This window comes from Myotis daubentonii, chromosome 16 (genome assembly GCF_963259705.1).
Source record: "Myotis daubentonii chromosome 16, mMyoDau2.1, whole genome shotgun sequence".
Classification (NCBI taxonomy): Eukaryota; Metazoa; Chordata; class Mammalia; order Chiroptera; family Vespertilionidae; genus Myotis; species Myotis daubentonii.
The window spans coordinates 13,528,001-13,552,411 of NC_081855.1; the positions used below are offsets into that span (position 1 = coordinate 13,528,001).

Here is a 24,411-nt window from a genome sequence, read left to right on the forward strand (position 1 = left end):
CGGTGTTTTCCAGCTACATGGCTCCCCCAAGTGGTCAATAGAATGAATGCAACCTGCGTGTTAGGCAGTGATTATTGATCGTTGGGCTCCTGTACAGGTTACCTACCCACCATGGGTCAGACACTCTGGTAAGCAGGTGGGTACATTTTCTTGTTAAATCCTCACCAAAACACGTGGCGGTAGATGGTTTCTTATCCCCATCTTACAGGTGAGGAAACCGAGGCACAGATTCAAGTTTGAGTGACAAATGCTGATCCAGGACTCAAACCCAGGCAGTCTCTTCCGGGTCTGAACCCTGGTGACTGTGTGGATCAAGGTGAGCCTTCCTTGGCAGTAAGGACGGATGGGGCCGGCCGGGGAAGCTTTCTGGGTGCAGCACCTGGGAGAGGAGATGAATGGCTACTACCTGCTGGGTGTGGAAGCCCTCCCTGCTCAGCGCCTGGGGTCAGGAAGGATTTCAGAAGCCAAGCAGCCCCCCCCCCCCCCCGCCCCCGGAAACCGCGCCTCCCCACACTACGCAGCTCCTAGCTTGATTGACTTTCCTGGTCCAGTGAGCTGCACGCGGAAGAGAGGGTGGAGGGCAGCCCCGTGTTACTCCTGTGACTGCCTGCATGCGGCTTGCCACCCAGACTTGTTTCCCAGCACAAGTGGACTCGCACTTCCCTACTCCTTGGCGTTAGTGTTCCTCGGGATCCTTTTAAAAGGAGCTGCGAACGTGCCCGTGCGAACCAGACTCACCAGGCGATGACTTTTAGCTAATAATAATGTAATGCAGGTTTCTTCAAATCCCCCCACTTCCAGTGCAGCCTGCAGTCAGTGAAATGATCTTTCTAAAGTATGCATCAGATCAAACCATTTTCTTGCTTAAAATCCCACTTGGTTTGCCAGCACTTCCGCGATAAAGCTCCCCCTCGGCATGATGTAGGATTCCCTGAATAATTACCACCCCCCTCTCCAGACTCCGCCTGACTCTGGCCCTGGCAGGTTCCTCCCGGCTCTGGGATGGTGCACAGGTTACCAGAGGCAGCGAGCCCACTTCCACCCATTTAAAACGGGGATAACAGCTCCTACCCATGAGCCGAGGATTAAAACCATGCACTTAGGGCCATAAGCAGGTGGTGGCCTTTTCCTTGCATGTCTGTCCCAAGGACCCAGACTTTGAACCAGAACGATGTGATTAGATCAGCACGTTAAAAAGATGAGCATCAGTGGGAAAGGGCTGGGCGGAGGGGGCCGGGGGGGGGGGGGGGGGGGCGGGCCGGGGTGGTAAAAGCAGAGGGAGGGAGACCAGAGAGGCAGAGACACAAGGGGAGACGTGAGTGGTAGAGGCAACAGGAGGAGAGAACGAAGGAGCACGTGCACGGATATAATCGAAAGGACTTGGTTTCTAACTGGAAGCAGAGGCGGAGAAGGGTGTTAAGAGAAGGCAGGTCTCAAAGCCCTTTCTAATGAGTTCTTACACTTTCTCTGCCCTCAGTTGAAGCACTTCTTCATCCTTTGAAAACGGATTTACTTTCTAAAAACAGGCAAAAGTGGGTTGGGGCCCAATTTTGCAAAAAAAGAAATTAAACTATGAAATGCCATGTGGCCTGGATTAAGTGTAGAGCCCACGAAACAGGCAGGAATCATGTGTATGTAGAAAGCATTTGCTTGGGAAAAAAAAAAAAAAGGTCTAGCATTTTTATAATAAACCCTTGCAATCCATGTAACTGTCAAATGCTTTCAGGAGAAAGATCTCAAGAAAGCAGTGAGACCTGGCGCTTGGCCGACGCTTCCGCGAACCATGCTCTGCCTTAAGCAAATTGCCTAATTAGTTAAGAGGGTGCCCTGTGTGTAGGACTGAGGCAACAATAGCCTGCCAGCCTCACAAAGTTGGGTTCACAAGTGTTATAAAAAGGTAGTTCTATTTCGCAGTTCTTCAGTAAAACATAGATGTAGATGGAAACTTCAAATGCAGATAAAAATTTGATTCATTATATGCTGGGGTCCAACCCCAGCAGGTCCAGGGGTCCCCAAAGGTGTGGATGGAGTCGGCGAAGAAGGAATGACACGGAGACAGCGTTCAGTTGATCAGCAGCCTAGCCAGGATCTCTAGCCCGGATCTCCAGCCAAGTTCTGGTCTGGATCTCCAGTGAAGTTCTGGTGTTTATTGTCTTGTCACATCCGTATTTATACCAGTTGATTTTAATCCTGTCAATTTCTATTGCAAAGGTTAGGGCGTTTCTTATCTCCATTCCAGGGAGTAAAGATTATGTAGCTTAAGCGTGATTGTTTGTAGTTAAAGTGATTAACTACCCGCCTGGCACTTAGTTAAGGAGTTTTATCCCCTCCCTGACTTCAGGGAAAAATCCCTACCTGGGGAAACAACCTTTCTCGGAGAGGTGACCTTGGTTAAAACACACAGCGCTAAGGGGAGCAAACATATTAAGAACAGTATGCCATATATGCCAGGTCCCTTGAAACATATGCTGTGCAGATGTTTCTTTCCTGCAGCGACTGTGTCAAGCAGCAAGGATGGACCGGCTTCCGGCAATTATACATTATGATTACTCAATTGTGACTTTACACTATGCTGTAGGGATGGGCAATTTTAAACAGCAGAATCACATTTTACACTTAAGTATAAATATACTTTGGTATATCATCAGGAAAACAACAAAAAATGTTACCGTGGTGAACTACTAACCCTTGATTCCGAGGTTTGAGATGAGAATTACTGGATGTTCATTAATCTGAAAGGTGGGGAAGACCAGGAAATACATTGCTTCTGTCTATAGCAAACTCCCAGAAGGTATATGGAAGCTGATGCTTCGCGTACTAAAGGTGATCCTCACACCAGGTGGTCCAATACCAACTGTCCACTCCACGTGGTTCCCACGGTGTACCCGGAGAGTCACTCATCGGGGTCTCCCCTCAAACCTCTTAATGAGGTATTTAAGGAAACCAACAAGTTCAAAATCAACAGTTTTTAGGTTGTATCTTCACATTCCGAGTACTAAGCACAGGTGCTGCAATGTGACTGATGCACAGCCCGGGCCAGAGCGGGACATGGGCCCACCTTGGACCTGAGGCAGGGCAGCCAGGGCCCGGGACAGAGACCCACCTCGGGCCTGGGAGGAGGGCAGCCAGGGCACAGGACATGGGCCAACCTCGGGCCTGGGAGGAGGGCAGCCAGGGCCCAGGGCACCTGACCCTCCTGCAGCTGAGGCAGGTGTGAGAAACGAATGAGCAGAGGGCACTTGAATACTAACTAGAGCCACCTCAAATTTCTTTCCCGCCTAACCGCCTTCTCAGTGATTGAAACATAACGCCATCATGTTAACAGGACACAGCGGCCTCTGCACTGATGCTCAGGTGTCCCACTTAAGAATTAGGAGCTAGAGCTACTCTGGTTGGTTCTAAGGTAACCATCTCCTACCCTTTATGTTGGCCACTGAGCCTCTGGGATCTCGTGCTTAAACTCATCTCCAAGATAACTAACCAGGCCTTGGTTAGGGCTACAAACTCAGGTTCCCCCCAACTACAGTTCACTCTTCTCAACTCCACACTTCTCTGCTGTCAGGTATTTTAAATCAGTGTAATTTCTCATCTCTAATTCCACAAGAAACCAGTGTCACAGCCTGGATTTGCATCTCGCTCTCCTCCCCACAGCTGTCAGGGTCAGCACTTCTCTTCCCTAAGCCTTGCTTTGCGGTTCCCTGTGTGTTTTCTTCATCTGCCCAACAGGACACCACAGCCTGACTTTGAAGGCTACAGTCAGAATCTTAAAAGCAGCAAGAGAAAGAAACTCAGTTACCTACAAGGGAATACCCATACGACTGTCAGCTGATTTCTCAACAGAAACTTTGCAGGCCAGAAGGGAATGGCAAGAAATATTCAAAGTGATGAATACCAAGAACCTACAACCAAGATTACTTTATCCAGCAAAGCTATCATTCAGAACTGAAGGTCAGATAAAGAGCTTCACAGATAAGGAAAAGCTAAAGGAGTTCATCACCACCAAACCAGTATTATATGAAATGCTGAAAGGTATCCTTTAAGAAGAGGAAGAAGAAAAAGGTAAAGATACAAATTATGAACAACAAACATGCATCTATCAACAAGTGAATCCAAGAATCAAGTGAATAAACAATCTGGTGATCATAATAGAATCAGGGACATAGAAAGGGAATGGACTGACTATTCTTGGGGGGGGGGGGGGGGGGAAAGGGTTGTGGGAGATGCGGGAAGAGACTGGACAAAAATTGTGCACCTATGGATGAGGACAGTGGGTGGGGAGTGAGAACGGAAGGTGGGGTGGGAACTGGGAGGAGGGGAGTTATGGGGGGAAAAAAGAGGAACAAATGTAATAATCTGAACAATAAAGATTTAATTTAAAAAAAAAGAATCAAACCTAATGAACAAATACTGCACTGTCCACACCGCATGGAGTGCAACCTGCCTGGCTCTCGTGGCACCAGGTTGGTGCTCAGCGGGGATCTGGAAGGTCCATGGAGGCAGCTAAGGCTCAAGGGGAGAGGCTGGGATTCCTACAGCCACACCCTTCCCTGGAGGATGCCTGCTCCTTACCACACCTGGTGCTATAGTGGTCCCTCCTGCACCTCAGGTCAGATCAGACGCGGGCACAGAATGGTACGGTGCCGAGCTAACCTATGGTCAGGAGTGAGGATCTGCTCACTGACCAAGAGGTGGGAGTAACACTGACACACCCAGTGCCCAGGCTTCAGTGTCCTCTCCAATAGTTCCCAGGGTCCCAAGGCTTTTGCTCACATACAAGTCCTCCCATTCATAAACCTCTCAGGTCTGAGAGGCAAAAATCCCCTCCCTCCCCCTCCTTTAGCCCAGGCAGCCGTGAGTGACTGCGCTGACATGGAGACTCACCAGCAGCCACAGAACCAGGAGCAGAGCGCGTGGCTGGTGACCAAGCACCCAGCCCAGCAGACTAGACTCTACCCCATCCCAGGGGGAACTGCGCCCTCTCCCTCCAGCAGTAAGAACACTGGGCAGGGCAAGGGAACCAGCAGAGAACACAACTCAGGGGACCCTGCCTCCCACCTGCTCAAAGAGAAGGCAAAGCCATACAGCAACCACAGGAGAGCAGAGAAAGAAAAGCCATAAACACGTCCAGAAGAGACTCTCTCCCAAGGTGAAACTCACAGATAATTTAATGGAATTTACTTAATCTTCCCCTCTCAGGGTCTGACTTCAGAAAATCAAATTACAAAGTCATCATCACATCCTAGATTTATTACAACTGACCTGCAGGCAAAAGGATAGAACTATTACATAAACACTTCGATTCCATGTATATATCTTAAATAGAGGAGGATTTCAAACAAGAATACAGGATAAAATATTCCAAAGCTCCAAGAAGCAGTTATGTTACTGAGCTCCATTTTTACAGACAAATAAGGCAATATCCCTGCACATTAGCTTTTTGATAATTTTTATACATTTTTCTATGATACAAGAGAAAAATAACCAGAGCTCACAATGTACAGTTCTTACACTATTTTCACAGTCTGTGAACACTATACACCCTTTTGTTTTAATAAAGATACAATGTAATAAACTCCTTGCCCTTAAGTTTATAGTTTATAATAATCTATGATTAATACACTAAAATTGCTTTGATGTGGTCATCCACACAACAGAACAGTCAGATCAGCTTAGCTCCTGGACAGTCAGAACTGCTTTGATCTCCACTGTAGAATGGCAAAGTGACCCTGCGCGAGCCCGACGGGAAGTTGACAGCAGACAGGAAGTTGAGTCCCCGGGAGATACGGAGAATGATGGCTTGGTGCGGTTGAAGGAAGACACATAACAACGCTTCCTTTGAGAACACTGGCAAGTCTAAGGTTTATGATGCCATAGGGGAGAAAATGGGAAAACTAGGCAAATGGACCGAAGCGATAAATCATTTTTGAGTTCTGAAATTGACAGGGAAGTGACTTTAAAACAGCACCATTCTCCCTTTATTGTTGGATAGTGTTGATGACTGTCACTCTGGGAGGAGACACAGCAGTACCTGCCCCGGGGGTTCTGGAACGGCCTCACCTGGTCTGGGACCACGGCTGTTTTATATTCCCGCGTGCTGGGACCACTCACAGTGCTGCTCACAGAGCCGAATGCTCAGTGCCAGGGAGGCCAGAGCAAACCCAAGGGGAACCCGGCTGGTGGGGGAGTGAGGAAGCACAGCAAAGACAGCAGGCTTAAGTGGGCTTATCACTATTCGGGGGTTGTTTGGGTTGTGGGGTTGATTCTGTAGAATTCCAATTCCAAGAAATGATGACCTGTTAGCTCTCGCAGGTGCTGAGCTCACCTAGGACTGCCGTTTCAGGTCCTCCCTGGGTCACTCGTGTTTCTAGAAAGATGCTGCCTCATCACCTACCACGTTACTGAGCCCCATGATGTTCAGCCTTTTAAACACTGGCGCATCTGAGAGATTTGGGGCTAGAAATCCTTGGTAAGGAACATCCCTGGTATTATAAAGGTTTCTAATAGAGGGGGTGGGGAGAGGCAAAGTACTGGATTAAGCAAAAGACACATAGTGGCAAGAGACTACAGGGGAGGGGAAGAGGTTCAGAAACCGAAGACCTGGACCAGTGACGGCAAACAGCTGCGATTTGGTCTTTTGCTGCCTACGAGAAATCTCTATCTATCTAATCAATCAAGGCACATTGCTCCTCGCTACTCCTCCCTGGTAGTGAGTTACGATGGCTAAAGTATCAGGCTCGGGGCAAAGGGGGAAGAGAGCTGCTAGGAGCTGTCCCAGAGAAGATGCTTGCATGAAAACGTCTGTAAACGTTGCCCTCCGTAATTTTTCTTCGTTCAGTCCCGGTGGTTGGTGGCAGGTGGAACCTCGGGTTGGCAGCACACCACATGCTGATTCTTAGGATCAGCACCTTCTTTGACAAGGGGCAGACTCCCGAGTCTCCCAGTGAAGAGCAGAAGGACTGGTCAAGGAGAAAAGAGCACATTCTGTCCTGTCTCGATATTTTACTGTTCGCCTCTTTGAACACAACATGGTTTTTGGTAAAGATAAATTCATTCTAATTTAAAATGATATTTCAAACGGGAATTTGGCCGAGCACATCGATCCCCGAACATCGACTGTGACCATAAAGCAACAGGACCTCAGATCAGTAAGTCTATTGCACTTGGTGAAGAACAGAAACCCTCCTGTCTCCCGGCTCCAGAAGGCAATGCGTCTTGCTGGCTGTGCAAGCTCTTCTCACTCGTGCCGAGTCCCTACGTTCAGACACAGTACATCCATCACTGCGTTTTTCCAGGACCGGAAGTCTGACAAATACCACTCCAGTAGCTGCGTCTCCAGGTTTTGAGTCTAGAAATGAATTAAAGATGTGATCTAATCACAGTCAACAAATTGATCGTACTGACTTCCATGTTTCATGAGTATGTCATCGGGAAAGAGCAGGATGAGGTCTCTGACCAGCACAAACACTGTGATCAGTCGGATACTTCGGGGATGCACGTCCTAGGTGACGGGAGTATACAGACATGATGGAAACAAACACCAATCTTATTGCACATGGTGTCTGGGCGAGCAATAAAAACACTGTGATACGGGTGAAAATTCTTTACGTCTTGCTTCCTCTCAGCCCTTTTTTCTAGAGTCTGACGTAGCAGCGGCATCAATCGACATACATGGGAGAGCTGGGAGTTGCTGGCATTTGATCCAGGATTTTACAAACATAGCTTGCAACCTCTACAGTACGTTCTTCATACATTAAAATAAAGGGATGTTTCTGCAAGAAAATGGAAGAAAAAAACAAATCAAAATTTATGTCAGAGCCCACACTGGGCTTTTCCCAATTTTGGTACAGAACAGAACCAGAGCTCAACCACGCAGGGCCATGAAACTCCAGCACCAGCTCGGCACTGCGTTCCCAGGGGGCGTGTCAGTGGGTGTGGTCTGCCAAGGGTGATGCTCAGGCTGGGATATGGAGCCGCCTGGAGGTGAGGTCTGGATACTAATCTGTGGACCAGGGAGCATTTGCTAATGCAGACAGCACTGCTGTTCCTCTGTACAGAACATCTGAGAACCAAGAACTACATGACCACCAGGTGCTACTCTTAGGACAGACACCAACTCAACTGCCCGTTCCCCCAGGCGCAAAGTGAATCCTGAACAAAAAGAACTGTTTCAAACCTTCTCACCCCCACTCCCAAGGAAACTCAATAGAAACTTACCCTATGAACTCCTGCACCACATTCTCCAAAGCCTGGAGCCCATATCTGCCTCACAACCCACCGTTTCATACTCCATCTCCAGCAGTATTTTTCTTTAACAGTTTCTCTAAGCACAATGACTAGATAGCTATTTTTTTTAACATATATTTTTGTTGATTTCAGAGAAGAAGAGAGAGGGGGAGAGATAGAAACATCAATGATGAGAGAGAATCATGGATTGGCTGCCTCCTGCACGCCCCCAACGGGGGATCGAGCCCGCAACCTGAGCATGTGCTCTGATCGGGAATTGAATCAGTGACCTCCTGGTTCATAGGTCGATGTTAACCACTGAGCCACACCAGCCAGGCCAGACTGGTTATCTTTAGTCACACCTGGGGTTGACCATAAGTCTGAGAGATAGAAGCTAAGTGTGACAAATAGGTGGTCTTTTTCTTAAAATATTCCCACATTATCAGATCACAGTACTTTGTTCACCACTAAGACCAAAGACACATCCAGGAGACTACTTAAAAGGCCCAGGTTCCATGGGGTGGGTGAGAAGTTTTAAAAGAAATGGGAACTGGCTGTATGAGTCTAGATTTATTTGCATGAGAACATTTTATAAAGGCAGAGAAAGCACAATAAATCCTTACGGATGTGTTAAACATACATAAACCACATGGTAAAATAAAAATGGCTCCTTAAAGTGAATCTTAAAATTCTCCAGGGAGCCTAGCCAGTGTTACTCAGTGGTTGAGCATCAACCTATGAACCAAGAGGTCACCAGTTCAATTCCCGGTCAGAGCACATGCCCGGGTTGCGGGATCGATCCCCAGTAGGGGGTGTGCAGGAGGCAGCCTATCGATGATGTTTCTCTCTCATCAATGTTTCTATCTCTCTATCCCTCTCCCTTCCTCTCTCTCTAAAAAATCAATAAAAACATATTTTTTAATAAATTTTCCAGGTTAATATTTGTGACATGTCAAGGTCAAAACTTTCCATGAGAACATACCGAGTAAATCAGTAGGGAAGTTATAACTTCAAACTTTCTCTTTCCAAACACTTTTGTTTCAGAACCTTTTACAAAAGCCCAGTGAGGTGAAGCTGTCTGTCTGTCTTTGAGAGGCCACCACCTGCTCAGTGAGGTGGAGCTGTCTGTGTGTTTGTCTATGAGAGGGCACCGCCTGCTCAGTGAGGTGGAGCTGTCTGTCTGTCTTTGAGAGGCCACCGCCTGCTCAGTGAGGTGGAGCTGTCTGTCTGTCTGTCTGGCTGGCTGGCTTTGAGAGGCCACCGCCTGCTCAGTGAGGTGGAGCTGTCTGTCTGTCTGTCTATGAGGGGCCACTGCCTGCTCAGTGAGGTGGGTCGGTCTGTCTGTCTGTCTATGAGAGGCCACTGCCTGCTCAGTGAGCCAGCACGCTGAGCAGACCAAGGCTGAGGAGACAGCTGACATTGCCAAGGTCTCATACTCACCAGAAGTTCTTTATACTTTGGCCTTTTGGATTCGTCCTTTGTAAGGCTAAAATAACAAAACAAAGCAAACATTATTAATATGAAGACACATTTACCCCAAGGATTTTTTTTTCACAAAAGAAATATTATACAGAATCGAGTAATTTTTTCCTTCAGATGCAAAGGTGACATAGCAGACAACCTGCCAACCTCAGAAAACAGGAAAAATTAGGCAATCTATGAAGAAGAGAAAAGCAAAGCAGTTTCAGGAATGTATAGTAAAGAAGATATACTAAACACTCTGGCTTTTTGCTTGTAAATATAAATTTTTAAACTATGTTGGATAAACAATAATTATTAAAAATAGTCAAATAATAACAAAACCTGTTGTATTTAAAATACAGATTGAAACAGCATGAAGCAAGATTATATATCACCACCTCTGCATGAGTTTATTCTCAGGGGCTGCTCACACAAGCACGCACACGTACACACGCAAGCGTGCACCTTTAAAAGGTGGACATGAGGTGTGGAGTTCACCTTCCTTGGAATAGGTTTCAGAGAGCTAATCTAGGGTTCTACCAATTGAACTTTAGGCCTAACTTGACTCCACACACCTAACCATGTTTTATGTTATGTCAGAGCAGAGGTCAACCCCTGAAAGTATGGCCTGGTAGGATCTTCACTTGGTAAAAGCTTCCAAGTGATTTGGTACAATTTCACGATGAAAACCACATCAGAATGAGATGGCCATTCTCACCTGGGCTGTATTTCTTGTACAGAGAACTAGAAACTGGAAGGCAGTGCTTCTCCACCACCCCCAGCTGTTTTCATCAGTGCCTGAGCAGTAGAACAAGAGAGCAGGGCCCTCCAGGCTGCCTGGAACCTCCCATGTAGCTGCAATGATCCAGAGTCCCAGCTCAGGAGACAGAGGGACAGGAGAAGGCTCCCCTGCCCCAGTGTTGCTAAGGTTAAATCAACCTCACTGTTCTCACTGCATGTTTTTGAACATTCATAATTCAAGTACTCACCACAAGTTGACAAAGTTGATGAAACTCGGGGAGAATTCCCTTTCCTCCGAATTACTCAGCTGCGGGGGGTCTCCTTTCACGACTTGCGTTAGTTGATCAAATACACTATTCCACTTTGGATAAGGAAATCGGCCTGTGGCCAACTCGTACTGAAAGAACCCAGAGGAAAAAGCAAAATACACTAAGGCAATGCTTCTTCCCCTCACTGAAATGGCCATGTTGAAAATCTAAACTCTAAGCAAAACTCTTCTAAAAGCGTGGCATTAAGTCCATATCAGGTTAAGGTGGAATCTTCAGAAGTATTAAGGCTAAGTGGAAGTGATATTAGAATCAAGATAATATAAAGAATTCTGTATCAACCAAATCCAAGAACTTGGACTACAAGGAAACACTGAACTTAAGCCCCAAGTCCCACAGTGCATGCTTCAAGTCTGACTCCCTTGCATACAGGATTCTGCAAGGCTGGCTTCAGAACTATTTTAGTACAATGTCTTCACTATTTACAGTCACCTGAGTGGAAAGCCATGTCCAGAACTGTTGCCAAATTCATTTTTAAGGTAAAATAACATTCAACATACAAAACGTCCAATGAGCTCCCAGGAAACAAAGTTTGATTGCCATTCTGCAGTTACTACAATTCCAACCACAACCAGATGTTACCACTGCTGAAGAAAAAGTCAGGGTCAAAGCCTTCACCCTGAAGCCCAATAATGATGCTTAAGAGAAGGTATAAGGTAAGGATCTAGGACCCTAGATATTAATTTCACACATTTCATAATTTTATGAGATTATCCATATTAAAAAAAACAAATTATGAAGCGATTATAAGTACCAAATACCTTGCTTTAAACAAAGGCATAGTACTAAAGAAACTTGCTAAAAAAATTTTTCTATGTTAGAACTTTTCACAGAACAAAAATTTGTTTTTACTAGTATAATGAAGTAAATACTTGCTTTTTAACATAACTGGTTTGGACACGGATAGGTATTTCTGAGCCATTAGTATCCCTTCTGTGCGAGCAGTAGCCTCAGCTAGAGGCTAGAGTCTTGCTGCAGTCTTTGGCATCAGCCACCAGACCTAAAAAATACCCAAGTTTCATGCTCTCTCCTGACTGAAAAAAAGATTCCTTCTCCTTTGCTCAGTTGGCTTCACAATGGAAAAAGACTCAGAAGGTGCCTCCCAGATCTGGTCACAAGAGAAACTAGAAGGAGTCTTTGGCAGAGGTGAGTTGTTAGCCTCAACTCTCTACTCAAAGACTTCAACAGGCTGGCAGCATGACTCACCAAGAATAACTACATGGATAACTAAAGGGTAACTAACAGGGACAACTACAAGGAAATTACAAGGATAACAAGGACAGCTAAAGGATAAATAACAAGGACAACTGCAAGAATAACTAAAGGATAACTACAAAGATAACTAACTAACAAGATAACTAACACAGCCCCATTTAGTGGCGGAAGATTCACACCCATGTAGGCAAAGCTGTCAAAAATCAGAAAAATGCCATCAAGCCTGGTAAAACAGCAAACACAAGAAAATGAACCTAAAACTTCAAAACAAAATTTGGTATCTTTATATATAAAAGCCTAATATGCTAAGTGTCTGACCGATTGGTCGACCATTCAGTCAACTGCTCGACCAGTCGCTATGACGTGTACTGACCACCGGGGGCAGACGCTCCGACCAGTAGGTTAGCTTGCTGCTGGGGTTCAGCTAATTGGGACTGGATGAGATGGGCCAGATACGCCCTGGAGCCAACCTCCCACGGTCCCTCCCCGGCCTCTAAAATATTTCTTCTAATTTTCTTTCAATGTGCACAAATTCGTGCACCAGGTCTCTAATTAAAAAAATAAGCAAATAAAAATGCTTTTTAAATAGAACCAGAATTTCAACACAGCCAAGAAAGAAGAGTTTATTTAATTGTGCTTAGTTGCAAAGTAAGCAGCTTTCTTACTTCTTTCTGTGTTGTTCTAAGGTAGAACTCTACTTTAGAACTGTCACCTAAGCAGTTCTTGTTTCTCAACAACTGAATTACTTTCAGTTTCTCTGTGACTTTTCTATTCCGTGACCTGAAGACTCCAGTGACATGAACATATTCCTCTAATACACACCCTGCACAGTGTTACTGGACACACTACTCAGGCTGAGTGGAGGAGCCTGTGCCTTCCCAGGACTCTGACTGCACAGGAGCTGCCCCACCCCGTTCCATTCTCAGTGCATGAGACTCTTGTGTGTGTGACCAAGACAACCACAGCTGCAATGTTACAGAGCCCTAGGCACCTCAGAGAACCTTGAGAGAAATAATCAATTACGGTTTGATTTTTAAAGTATAAAACATATATTTATTCAACAACTAGAAGACACAGTCCCTGTGATCATAGCCATGAGGGAAAAAAATAGGTAAATAAAATCAAAGACTAGAAGAGACTAGAAGCAGTTCTTATGAGGGGTGGAAAACTGATGAAATTTACTTTCACTTCTAAATTTCTTGGTACACTACTAGGACAAGGCTGGGTGGACAATAACATACCAACGTGATCCCCAAACTCCAGACATCAGAGCGGACATCATAGCCTTGTCGTGATGCGCTTGGGTCTATTCTTTCCGGCTGGAACACAAAAGGAAGTCACAGTCAGTAATTAGTCACATGATTAAGGAGCAGGGAAAGGGAAGCAACAGCTGGGCAGGTGGCCCAAATGCCAGCATAATCCTTACAGGAACCCATGTCTGGGGTCAGATTAAGAGTCATGGCTCTAGCCAGTTTGGTACAGCGGATAGAACACTGGCCTGCAGACCAAAGGGTCTGGGGTTTGATTCTGGTCAAGTGCAACATCCTTGATTGCAAGTTCCTTCCTGTCCCTGGCCCTGGTCAGGGCTCATGCAGGAGGCAACCACTCAATGTGTTTCTCTCACATCAGTGTTTCCCTATGTCTTTCCCTCACTCTTCCATTCTCCCTAAAACTCTATGGAAAAATATCCTCGGTTGAGGATTAACAACAACAACATAAAAAGTAGTAGAAAGCCAACATTAAAAACAACCAACAGCAAGAAAAAGAAAAAAAAAAAAGAAAACCTCAATTCCCTTCCTCCCTAAAGGGAATACAAAGCAACTCTCCTAGTTTTCCTCCTAAGTACTCACAAGCACTTACAACACTGAAGCTGAGAACATCCAAAGGGAGAAATAGGAAGAAAACTGGATAAATGTAAAAAATAAAGAATTGCAGGGTCAGCTTAGTAACAAGTAGTGGCAAATGGGGGGGGGGAAAGACTAAGTTTGTTTCCATGAATAAGGCCCTACTGCTATATATTGAGATACAAAAGCAAATATGAGCCAAATTATAATTATTTTACCCATTCTTCATCATAAAGCTAAATTTATCATTATTTCTATTAGTCATTTTAATCAAATTAAACATTGTCAATATAGTAATGTATCACCCTATCATTTAAATAGCTAACGTCATTTTAGTAACTTCTGTGAAATTAGAGATCATTATCTACACAATGTGTCAAGGATAAGAAGACAAGAGACAGAAACAGAGATAGAGAGAGCGTGCGCACATCGGTGGCAGAGCAGACCATGGATCCTAAGACTGAGTAACTGCTGTTGAAAGGCGTGCCTAGAGAAGCATACCAGTGGCTGTATTATATTCTACTAGAGGCCCGGTGCACAAAAATTTGTGCACTTGGGAGGTGGTTGGCGGGGGAGGGGGGGGTCCCTCAGCCCGGCCTGTGCCCTCTCGCAGTCTGGGACCCCTCGGGGAATGTCCGCCTGCTGGCTTAGGCCCGCTCCCTGGGGGGGTTGGGCCTAAGCTGGCAGTCAGACATCCCTCTGGCAGCCCAGGAGCCCTCAGGGGATGTCCACTTGCCAGCAGGGAGCAGGCCTAAGCTGCAGCCGGACATCCTTAGCACTGCTGAGGAGGCAGGAGAGGCTCCCGCCACCACCGTGCTGGCAGCTGGCAACCTGGCTTGTGGCTGAGCAGAGCTTCCCCCTGTGGGAGTGCACTGACCACCAGGGGGCATCTCCTGCATTAAGTGTCTGCCCCCTCACCCCATGGGAGTGTGGCCAGCCTGGGTGAGGGGCTGAGGGCTGTTTTCAGGCTGGCCACAGCCCCTTCAGGGTGGGGGGTGGGGGGTCCTGCTGGTGTGCCTGGCCAGCGTGGGTGAGGGGCCGAGGACCGTTTTCAGTGTGTGTCATAGTGACCAGTCATTTCCAGTCATTATGCTGTTAGGGTCAATTTGCATATTACCCTTTTATTATATAGGATAGAGAACTGGTGCACGGGTGGGGACCAGCTGGTTTGCCCTGAAGGGTGTCCCAGATCAGGGTGGGGGTCCCGCTGGGGTGCCTGGCCAGCCTAGATGAGGGGCTGATGGCTGTTTTCAGTCTGGCCACACCCCCTTCAGGGTGGGGGTCCCCACTGGGGTGCCTGGCCAGCCTGGGTGAGGGGCTGATGGGTGTTTGCAAGCTGGTCACAGCCCCTTCAGGGTGGAGGTCCCCACTGGGGTGCCTGGCAAGCCTGGGTGAGGGACTGATGGCTGTTTGCATGCTGGTCAAGCCCCCCAGTGAGAACCCTCACCCCATGGGAGTGTGGCCATCCTGGGTGAGGGGCTGAGGGCTGTTTTCAGGCTGGCCACAGCCCCTTCAGGGTGTTGGGGGTGGGGGGGTCCTGCTGGGGTGCCTGGCCAGCCTGGGTGAGGGGCCGATGGCCGTTTTGAGGCTGGCCACGGCTGTGGGCTGGAAGCAGGTATCTGAGATTTATTTAACTTCTATAATTGAAACTTTGTTGCCTTGGTCTGGCTTGAAACCCCTCCTTGAGCGGAAACCAGGGTGGCTGGAGCAGATATCTGGGATTTATTTATCTTCTATAATTGAAACTTTGTAGCCTTGGGCGGAGCTCAGGGCCCGGCAGGCGGGAAGCTTGGCTTCCTCCATCGCTGGGGCAACTCAAGCCTCCTGCTCACTCCAGTTCCATGGCCGCCGCCATCTTTCTGATGGAGTGATGGTTAATTTGCATATTACTATTTTATTAGATAGGATTACTGTTGGCAAAAACTAGTTTGGACACCTACATATTTTGTTTTGAACATGAGTACTGTGGCTACATAAATTTTCATTGTAAGCTACTTATTATTCATGAGCCCACTTAAGTTACATGAAAACTTGCAAAATTTTGTACATTAGGGATGCAAATGATTTCTGCCTAATAACCCCAAAAGCTATTTTTAATCTTGGCATGACAAAAATCTTTCAAGATATGACAAGAGCTAGAAACCTCAAAGTTAGCAATTTATAAGCTCATCTCATTAAAATTTTATATTTCTGTAATTGAGCCAAAAATATGTAAAATTTAAAGACAAATGACAACTTTTGAGAAAACTATCCTATATAATAAAAGGCTAATATGCATACTGACCAAACAGCGGAATGACCGGTCGCTATGACGTGCACTGATTACCAGGGTCAGACGCTCAACACAGGAACTGCCTCCTGGTGGTCAGTACACTCCCACGGGGGAGCGCCACTCAGCCAGAAAGCTGGCAAGCACAGTAGCAGTGGCGGGAGCCTCTCCCGACTCCACAACAGCACTAAGGAACAGAGAGCTGAGCAGTAAGGAGCAGTGAGCAGGTGGGCAGTAAGGAGCAAGGGGTCTCAGATTGCAAGAGGAATGTCTGACTGCCAGCTTAGGCCCCTGAGGGTCTGGACTGCGAGAGGGCACAGGCTGAGCTGAGGGACACCCCCATGCCCCCCGCACACAAATGTCATGCACCGAGCCTCTAGTGTAACATAATTCTCCTTATATTTTATATCAACATAAAAGATTAACATTCTAATAAAAATGGACAAAGGATAATGCATTAAAGTGGTCAAATATAAGGAAAAAAGGCAAGCCCTAGTTGGTTTGGCTTACTGGATAGAGCATCAGCCTGGGGACTGAAGAGTCCTGGGTTCAATTCCGGTCAAGGGCACATGCCTGGGTTGTGGGCTTGATCCCCAGTAGGGGCATACAGGAGGCAGCCAATCAATGATTCTCTCTCATCATTGATGTTTCTTCTCTCTCTCTCTCTCTCTCTCTCTCTCTCTCTCTCTCTCTCTCTCTCTCCCCCTTCCATTCTCTCTAAAAATCATTGGAAAATATATCCTCGGGTCAGGATTAGCCAAAAAACAAAAACAAGATACAAAAGAAAGCCTGGGAGAAAATTGAAGGACTAAAGCAAAGAGATTCTTTGAGAAATTTGGCTCTTCAAAATTACCTGTATATATTGAGAAATTCAGAAAGCCATGTACTAGTATATACCCAGGGCAGGACACAAAAGACAGAAAAGACCCACAACTTTAACTTCTGGCTGATCTATTGGCTTAGGGCAAGTAGAAAGTGAAAGTTAAGGCAGATTTGTAAGCGACCTGGCTAAGGACTGAAGGAGAGTCTCAACGCAAAGCCAATCTGCAAAAACTGGAATAGTTGTTTTGGTTTTTTTCCCCCTTTGTTTTCTCCGTGAAAAAAAAATTTTTGGAGTCTGGTATCGCACCCCCCCCCGGCCCCCGCACCCCAAAAGAAATCTGTCAAAACACTAGCTGAGTCCTGGCCAGCATTGCCCAGTGGTTAGAGGTTAAACTGGTAACCTCTTGGAGCACAGGACAACACTCAATCCACTGAGCCACACTGGCTGGGCTGCTAAATAATTTCTTTACCAGACATTTTGAAAATCTAAATTGTCAAACAAAGGGAAAAAAGTGAATACCATTTTTTCAGCCTGTATACAAGAGGAAAATGAAAATTATACCCTGAAGAATTAAGTTCTTTAGAAACCAAAGGAAAAGAGAAAGCAGAATATGAATGAATGAATGAATGAATGAATGAATGCTTTTAAATTTGTTGAACAAAGATCAAAGGAAGTACACACATCAACAATTTCTCACTATTGATTAGATTTAACAACTTGATTAGATTTTCATGCCTGATAGGCTTGCACATATTTTAAACGAAGGTTATGTCAGGGTTTGAGAAATTACCCAGGTAAATGGATGGACATATTTCATGAAGTACTGCTATGAAATGCATTACTTCTATTACTGATTAAGACTATCTTACAGGTGTGCACGTTTTCAGACCATGTGTGTGCACCCTTCTACGTAGAAGTAAAGATATCTGCTTTGCTGCCTGGCTCCCGAGTATGTTTTGTGTTCTACCAGGACCCCTGAATTTGGGGGCTCGCCTTATTTCTTACAATTTGGGGGCTTGTCTGGGATACCGTTTGTCGTCACAGGGAAACTGGACCCCTCCCCTGAGGAGGTGCGCCCCGCTGCCAAGTTGCGGCGGCCTCGGTGAGGAGGGACAGCCATCATCCCTGGGCCGACTATGAGCTCGGGATCGAGAGTCAGCCAGCAACGCAGGAAGGGCCCAAGCAAGACCCGCGGCAATCAGGTTAGAAGGCCTCCTGACCCAAATCCCTCTTGAGTTTCCGGTTCATTGCCATTGAGCAGAAGACTATGTTTGTTCTAATCAAGATTTGGAAGCGAAGCAAGTTGGAACCCTCCTGGAGAGGACTCTACCTATCTTGCTTTCCACAGAGACTGTTGTTCAGACTGGAGAGCGAGGTTGGACCCATCACACACGGTTAAGGGCAGACACACCGCAACTTGATCGACCATACCAGGACATATCCCCTTGAAATCGACGCTAAAAACTGTGAGCTGTCTTAATAACCATCATGTACTGGGCTCTATTTGCTTTAGGAATCTGGCAAACTGCAAGGGCTTACAATGTGGGCTGGAGAAATGTGTACAATGTGGATCATGCTTACCCAGTTAAGTTACTGATTACAGATAATTCAAATGACTTGGATATTTCAGCCTTTAGTCAAAAGATTGGCTAGGACTAGATATAGGAGTAGATGTCATGGGACAAGATCCCCTAGGCTACTGCCACCAACATGCAAATAGAAGTAGGATACAAGGGAACGAATGCCTGGGTGGAATGGATTAGATATTCTGTTCACACCCTAAATAAAAGCTACTGTTATGCTAGCGCGGCAGGAAGGCTAGAGGCCCAAGTGGTCCCATTCCCATTCGAATGGACCTCAGACAGTAACAGGATGGAAGATGTGCTTGCCTTGTACCAGGAGGAAACAGCCTGGGGATATGCTTCCTGTAAGACTCTCGCCCTTATTGTTCCCATCCAACAGAGGTAAAGAGCAAGGACCCCCCAAAACAATCCGGCCCGTCCTCCGACATAAACTATGCCTCCTGCCTCTCAAGGGGCGGGGACAGTGCTTGGAGTTCATGAGAAATGTATCCGGATGCGTAAACGGCCGAGTATCCTCAGAAGCCCATCACGCTGCCCTGTCGGTACCCGTGCTGATGTCTGGTGGTGTCATGGGGACCCTGGCTTCGGCCTTGCCCAGCAGCTGGAGTGGACCTTGTGCTCTGATACAATTGGCTATCCCTTTCACGTTGGCACATCATAAACCTTTTCCAATGGACAGCCAGTCTAGGAAGAGGAGAGAGTCCAGGGGGCTCCTTTGATCCCCATATGCACACAGATCCCACTGGGGTTCCAGGAGGAGTCCCAAGGAGTCTAAGGCTAGAAATCAGATTGCTGCCAGGTTTGAGTCTGTCCTGTGTTGGTGGCCACTGTGAACAAGAATGCGGTGGATTAATTATATTTACTAGAACCAGCAAAGGCTTGTTAACTATGCTCAAGACACAGCTAAAGGGATAGCTGAACAGCTAGATGCCAGCAGCAGGATGACCTGGGAGAACAGGTTGGCCTTGGATCTGATTCTGGCAGAAAATGGAGGAAGATGTGTAATGTTGGGGTCAGTGCTGCACATTCATCCCTGACAACACAGCGCACAGACCGTCACTGAGCCTAAGGCATTGGCAGCTTTAGTGACGGGTGAGCTGGAGCCTGCGATCGAGGGTCCTTTCTCTGATGCACTAGAGCGACAGTGTCCACACTCACCCCTTTGATTAGAAGTTACAGAGATGGGATGTCACATCACCCCATGTGTGGGGGGTCTTATCCAAAGACTAATTGAAACCACATTGACCAAACAGCAAATTAGTCTCCTTCTAGAGCAGTGGTTCTCAACCTTCTGGCCCTTTAAATACAGTTCCTCATGTTGTGACCCCCAACCATAAAATTATTTTCGTTGCTACTTCATAACTGTAATGTTGCTACTGTTATGAATCGTAATGTAAATATCTGATATGCAGGATGGTCTTAAGCGACCCCTGTGAAAGGGTCGTTCGACCGCCAAAGGGGTCGCGACCCACAGGTTGAGAACCGCTGCTGTAGAGCATGAAAGTCAATGAATGTCAGCCGAGTTTTAAGAAAAGAGTTTAAATAAAGAAAAGGGGAGAACTATGAGAAGGAACAAGTCATCTTTCCTTTTCTTTTCTTTCTTTTATTTTTTTCTGATTGAACAAGTCATCTTTTCTGTCAAAAAGCAGTGTAGACAGCCCTCATTTTGGGACTGCGTGACTTGGCAACCACCAAGCTGGCAGCATGGCTTGCAGCTCCCCCGGGGCCGCCATCTTGAAACGGCAAAAGTCAACCCCTCCCGTTGAATTAGCCAATCGGGAAAGACCGTGCGCCTGAGCTCCAATCAAGAGTGAGGGGCAGGTCACGTGCGTCAGGGATTATAAAGCCGAGCAGAGCACCTGCTGGGTGTGTGCGCGCTTCCAGACCATGTGTGTGCATCCTTCTATGTAGAAGTAAAGATATTGGCCTTGCAAAAAAAAAAAAAAAGAAAGAAAGACTATCTTACAAACTAACATGGACAGGCTTCTATCCTGTAAGAAGAAGAGGTAAAGATAGAGAAACTGAAGTTACTTTTTAGAAGCCTCTTCAAGTTGGAGGATACCAGAGGGAAGGGTGAGAGGATCCTGGATGAAGGAATCCTTTGAAAATGAAGATTATCAATTACTCCTTTGGGGGAAGAAAAACAGGAAACATTTTGAGGATATGAGTTTCTATTTTACAAATGTTTCAAGTGCTTAAAAAAAAAGGCAATTAGTGAAATAACCTAGCATTATTTTCTTGCAATGTGATGCAATATAAAGTACACCTCATCTATGAAGCATCCATACCAAAAAAATGTAGTCTGAAACTAATCATGAGAACAGTCAGACAAATCCAGTATGTAGACATTTTAAAAAACACTCCCAGAAATGTCAAAATCATGAGGAAGAAAAAGAAAAAGAATGGTCTAGACCAGTTTAGATTAAAATGCAAAAATGTAACAACTAAAAGTAATGTATTATGTATCTTTATGTGATCCTTACTAACAGCTATAACATACATTTATTTTGGACAACTGGGAATTTTGACCTATAAACTGTATATTAGATGATACTATGAAATTCTTGTTAACTTTTTATTTTTAGGCTTATGTTTTAGGTATGGTAATGATACTGTGGTTACACAGATGAATGCCCTTTTCTTGGGAAGACGTGCTAAAGTGTCTAGAATGAAATTCATCATATCTGTGACTTCCTTTCAAATGGTCCAGAACACACACACACACACACACACACACACACACACACACCCACACACCCCTAAATGTACATATACAGGGGTAGGCAAAAGTAGGTTAGCAGTTGTTCGTATGGAAAATATGTAATACAAGAATAAATAATAATATAAGAATAAATAATACAAGAATAAACTCTGCATTTCATGCACTCAAAACTGTAAACGTCCTTTTGCCCACCTCTGTCTATGTTTATGTGTATGTGAATAAATGCAGACTTCCCTAGATGAGAAGGTAGGGAAGTGACAAGATGTTAACAACTGGTTTATGAGAAAAGTTAAGTTTAAACTCTACACTTTGTACACTTTCTATGATAAATATAATCTAAGAAATCACAATTCCTATAGACTAGACAAGATGCATTGCTGATATCTTCTGTCAAGATACATTAAGAAAGTCAAGTTACTCAGAGGCTTGTAGGATGAATGCTGATTATATTCTTGTCCATTCATACAAGCCTCAGAAGACTGGAATGGACAGAAACGCTTCATTCAGTCCAGTCAAGATCAGAGGCAGAGTTTACCATCAGCCTGCTTCCTTCAAAGCTGAAGCAGGTCGGCAGGAAGAGAAAAGCTTGTCCCTCCCAGGCCTTGAACCTACTTACTTCTACATAGAAACCGAAAGTCTACTTCTTTCTAAAAGTTACCTGAATGCAAGTATCAGCTGTATCAGGGCTGCAACTGCACCTTTAACATCCACATAAATCAAATATAATTCTTAACCAATGTTACACAGCAAAGACACTTAGTCAACCTTAGTGCTGAGACAAGCCCTAAGAGTACAAACAGTTTACACTTAGTTCTCAGGGCATGATTGCTAAATGTGTAAATTATATGAATTCCCAAATACTCCATATTTTAATTTATTTTCTTGCTTTTGATCTGGTTGTTCCATTTATCCCTAATTATCATGATGAATGCAAGATCATCCAAGTCTCCCCAAGACTCTGCCTAGACAGTCACCATCCACAAAGTCCAAAGTCTAAATGAAGGTATCTTTTTGTACATATTAACATACATACATACACACACACACACACACACACACTCCTCTGACATTTTCATTGGTGGAAAAGATGAAATAAAAAGATGTAACAGAATAAAACAAGGTACTGAAAACAAAAATTCTAAAATAGGGTTAATAATGGAAAATTTTCAAATACAATCATTTTCAAATGCAATGACCAAAGTACAAGCAACAAAACATACATAAAAAATGCATGTAATCCTGTGCATTCAACTATTTATAGGCTGAGAGAAAAGCGAAAAGAAAAAAATTTACTTTTAAATAACACTGAAAATACAATATATTCAGGTTTTTAAAATAAGTGTACATAAATGTAGCACTGAGCCTGCCTATCCACAAGCAAGATAAAAAAGTTGTAACATGTAGCTTATGATGTCACTTACTTTTCTATTGCTTACAGCACTGGGTTTGGAAATGTGTAAATCAAGAAAGAAGATAACAATTAAAAGGAGAGAAAAACTGTATTCAGCTCATAGCTAATCTAAAGTTTAAAAGTCCTAAAGACGGAAACAGAAACTACTGATGAGAAGGACTGCTTTAATAACGACGCAAAACCGGTCCCCAAAGAACCATAGCCACGGTAAGGAAGACACCAACACACTAGGAGAATGTTTACAATACAGACACTAAATTTGCAGTGTATGCAGCACTGGAATACGATGAGGATGACGGGCGGGGGCATGCTTGGAGAGGTCAATCGGGGGAGAAGGAGACATGTAATACTTTCAACAATAAAGAATTAAAAACAAAAAAAAAAAAGATGAGGATGAGGTGTGCAGAAGGATAGTGGAGCTCTGTGTCCCTGAAGGGAAAGAGACTCCAGGTTGGCAAGTACCCAAGGCATCTTTCTTGCATTTGTTAGTGTGCTTCGTCCCCCTCTAAAGAGATCAACAGTATACAAAACAAAGCCTCAGATTTATAGATATACTGAGTTCTACCATGAACTTGAGTTTTCCATTCTTCTCTAGCTGGAAATAGTATCACTTAATGGCCAGGAAACATTATCAACATGTCCAGTGGGGGACTTGGAGGAAGCAGCCAATCCTATTACAGTCAAGATAACATATGGAGTGCTAAAACACAAAGTGGCCTGCTGAGCACTAACGATTTAGTTGATTAGTAGAGTCAGAGAAGACCACAAGCTAAGTACCAAAGATGAACAGAGTAAGACAATCAAACAGGAGTTCACTGGGACAATTTTGCAACATTTCATGGAGCAGCTAGAACCTGAATTTGGTCTTTAGGGAAGAGAAAAGGATTCTAGCCTGGTGAGACTGCATGACCGACCAATGGCAGAGTCCTCAGAAGTACAGCACCAAAGGCGGTCTCCCACTGCAACGACCGGCAGGCTTCTAAAAGGGCTGGGCCTTTCACTTACTGCCATGTACGGCCTACACCCAGCATCTCTGGTCTTGGCAATGGAGTCCACAAGCTGTCCGCTGATGCCAAAGTCACAGAGTTTAATATTTCCACTTCTGTCCAGAAGGATATTGGAAGGTTTGATATCTGAAAGAGACAGGTACCATTCAGTGTAAAAGTAATCAATCAAATGAGCTACATTCTAAAGTACTTTAAGTAAAAATACTGAAAAACCTTAGACAACATAAGTGATCAAGTCCTTAATATTCAGATGTATGAGAAGATGAGAAATATGAAATTTCTCTGAAGACCGATGCTTAAAAACTCAGTATCAAAAAATACTACAGCCCTAGCCAGTTTGGCTCAGTGGATAGAGCGTCAGCATGTGAAATGAAAGTTCCCAGGTTTGATTCCAGTCAAGAGCACATGCCTGGGTTGTGGGCTCGATCCCCAGTGGGAGACTTGCAGGAGGCAGCCAATCCATGATTCTCTCTCATCATGGATATTTCTAGCTCTCTCTCCCTCTTCCTTCCTCTCTGAAATCAATAAAATTATATTTTTCAAAAAAACTACAAGTGTATTAAAAAAAATACTATACAATACATTTAGGCATTCTATTATGTTATTTTGTTCTCATCAAGGGACATATTCATTTACTTGCTTTAAATTCATTACTAACAGTCATACTATAAAGAATGAATTTAACCTATAAGAGTATATAAGCTACTAAACAATATGTGTCAAAGACTATGTGACACTGGGGACCGCTTTAGCTGTTACTACCCTGAGGATGGAGCCAACAGAGTA

The 24,411-nt window shown here is 45.0% G+C and overlaps 1 protein-coding gene across 9 annotated transcripts in view; it reads right to left on the reverse strand.

Moving 5' to 3' along the window:
• Nucleotides 1–5,142: 5,142 nt before the first annotated feature.
• Nucleotides 5,143–24,411, reverse strand: part of MAP2K4 (mitogen-activated protein kinase kinase 4) — a 114,214-nt gene continuing 94,945 nt past the window's right edge. For 8 of the 9 annotated variants that reach the window (XM_059668587.1, XM_059668593.1, XM_059668594.1 and 5 more), the window contains 5 exons: nucleotides 23,624–23,751; nucleotides 13,208–13,285; nucleotides 10,674–10,822; nucleotides 9,664–9,709; nucleotides 5,143–7,769 (listed from right to left, as the gene is read on the reverse strand). In XM_059668587.1, coding sequence (XP_059524570.1) covers nucleotides 7,656–7,769; nucleotides 9,664–9,709; nucleotides 10,674–10,822; nucleotides 13,208–13,285; nucleotides 23,624–23,751 — 515 coding nt within the window. In that variant the 3' untranslated portion in view covers nucleotides 5,143–7,655. The remainder of the gene's footprint in view (nucleotides 7,770–9,663; nucleotides 9,710–10,673; nucleotides 10,823–13,207; nucleotides 13,286–23,623; nucleotides 23,752–24,411) is intronic. The other variant, XM_059668595.1, reaches the window with a different exon arrangement.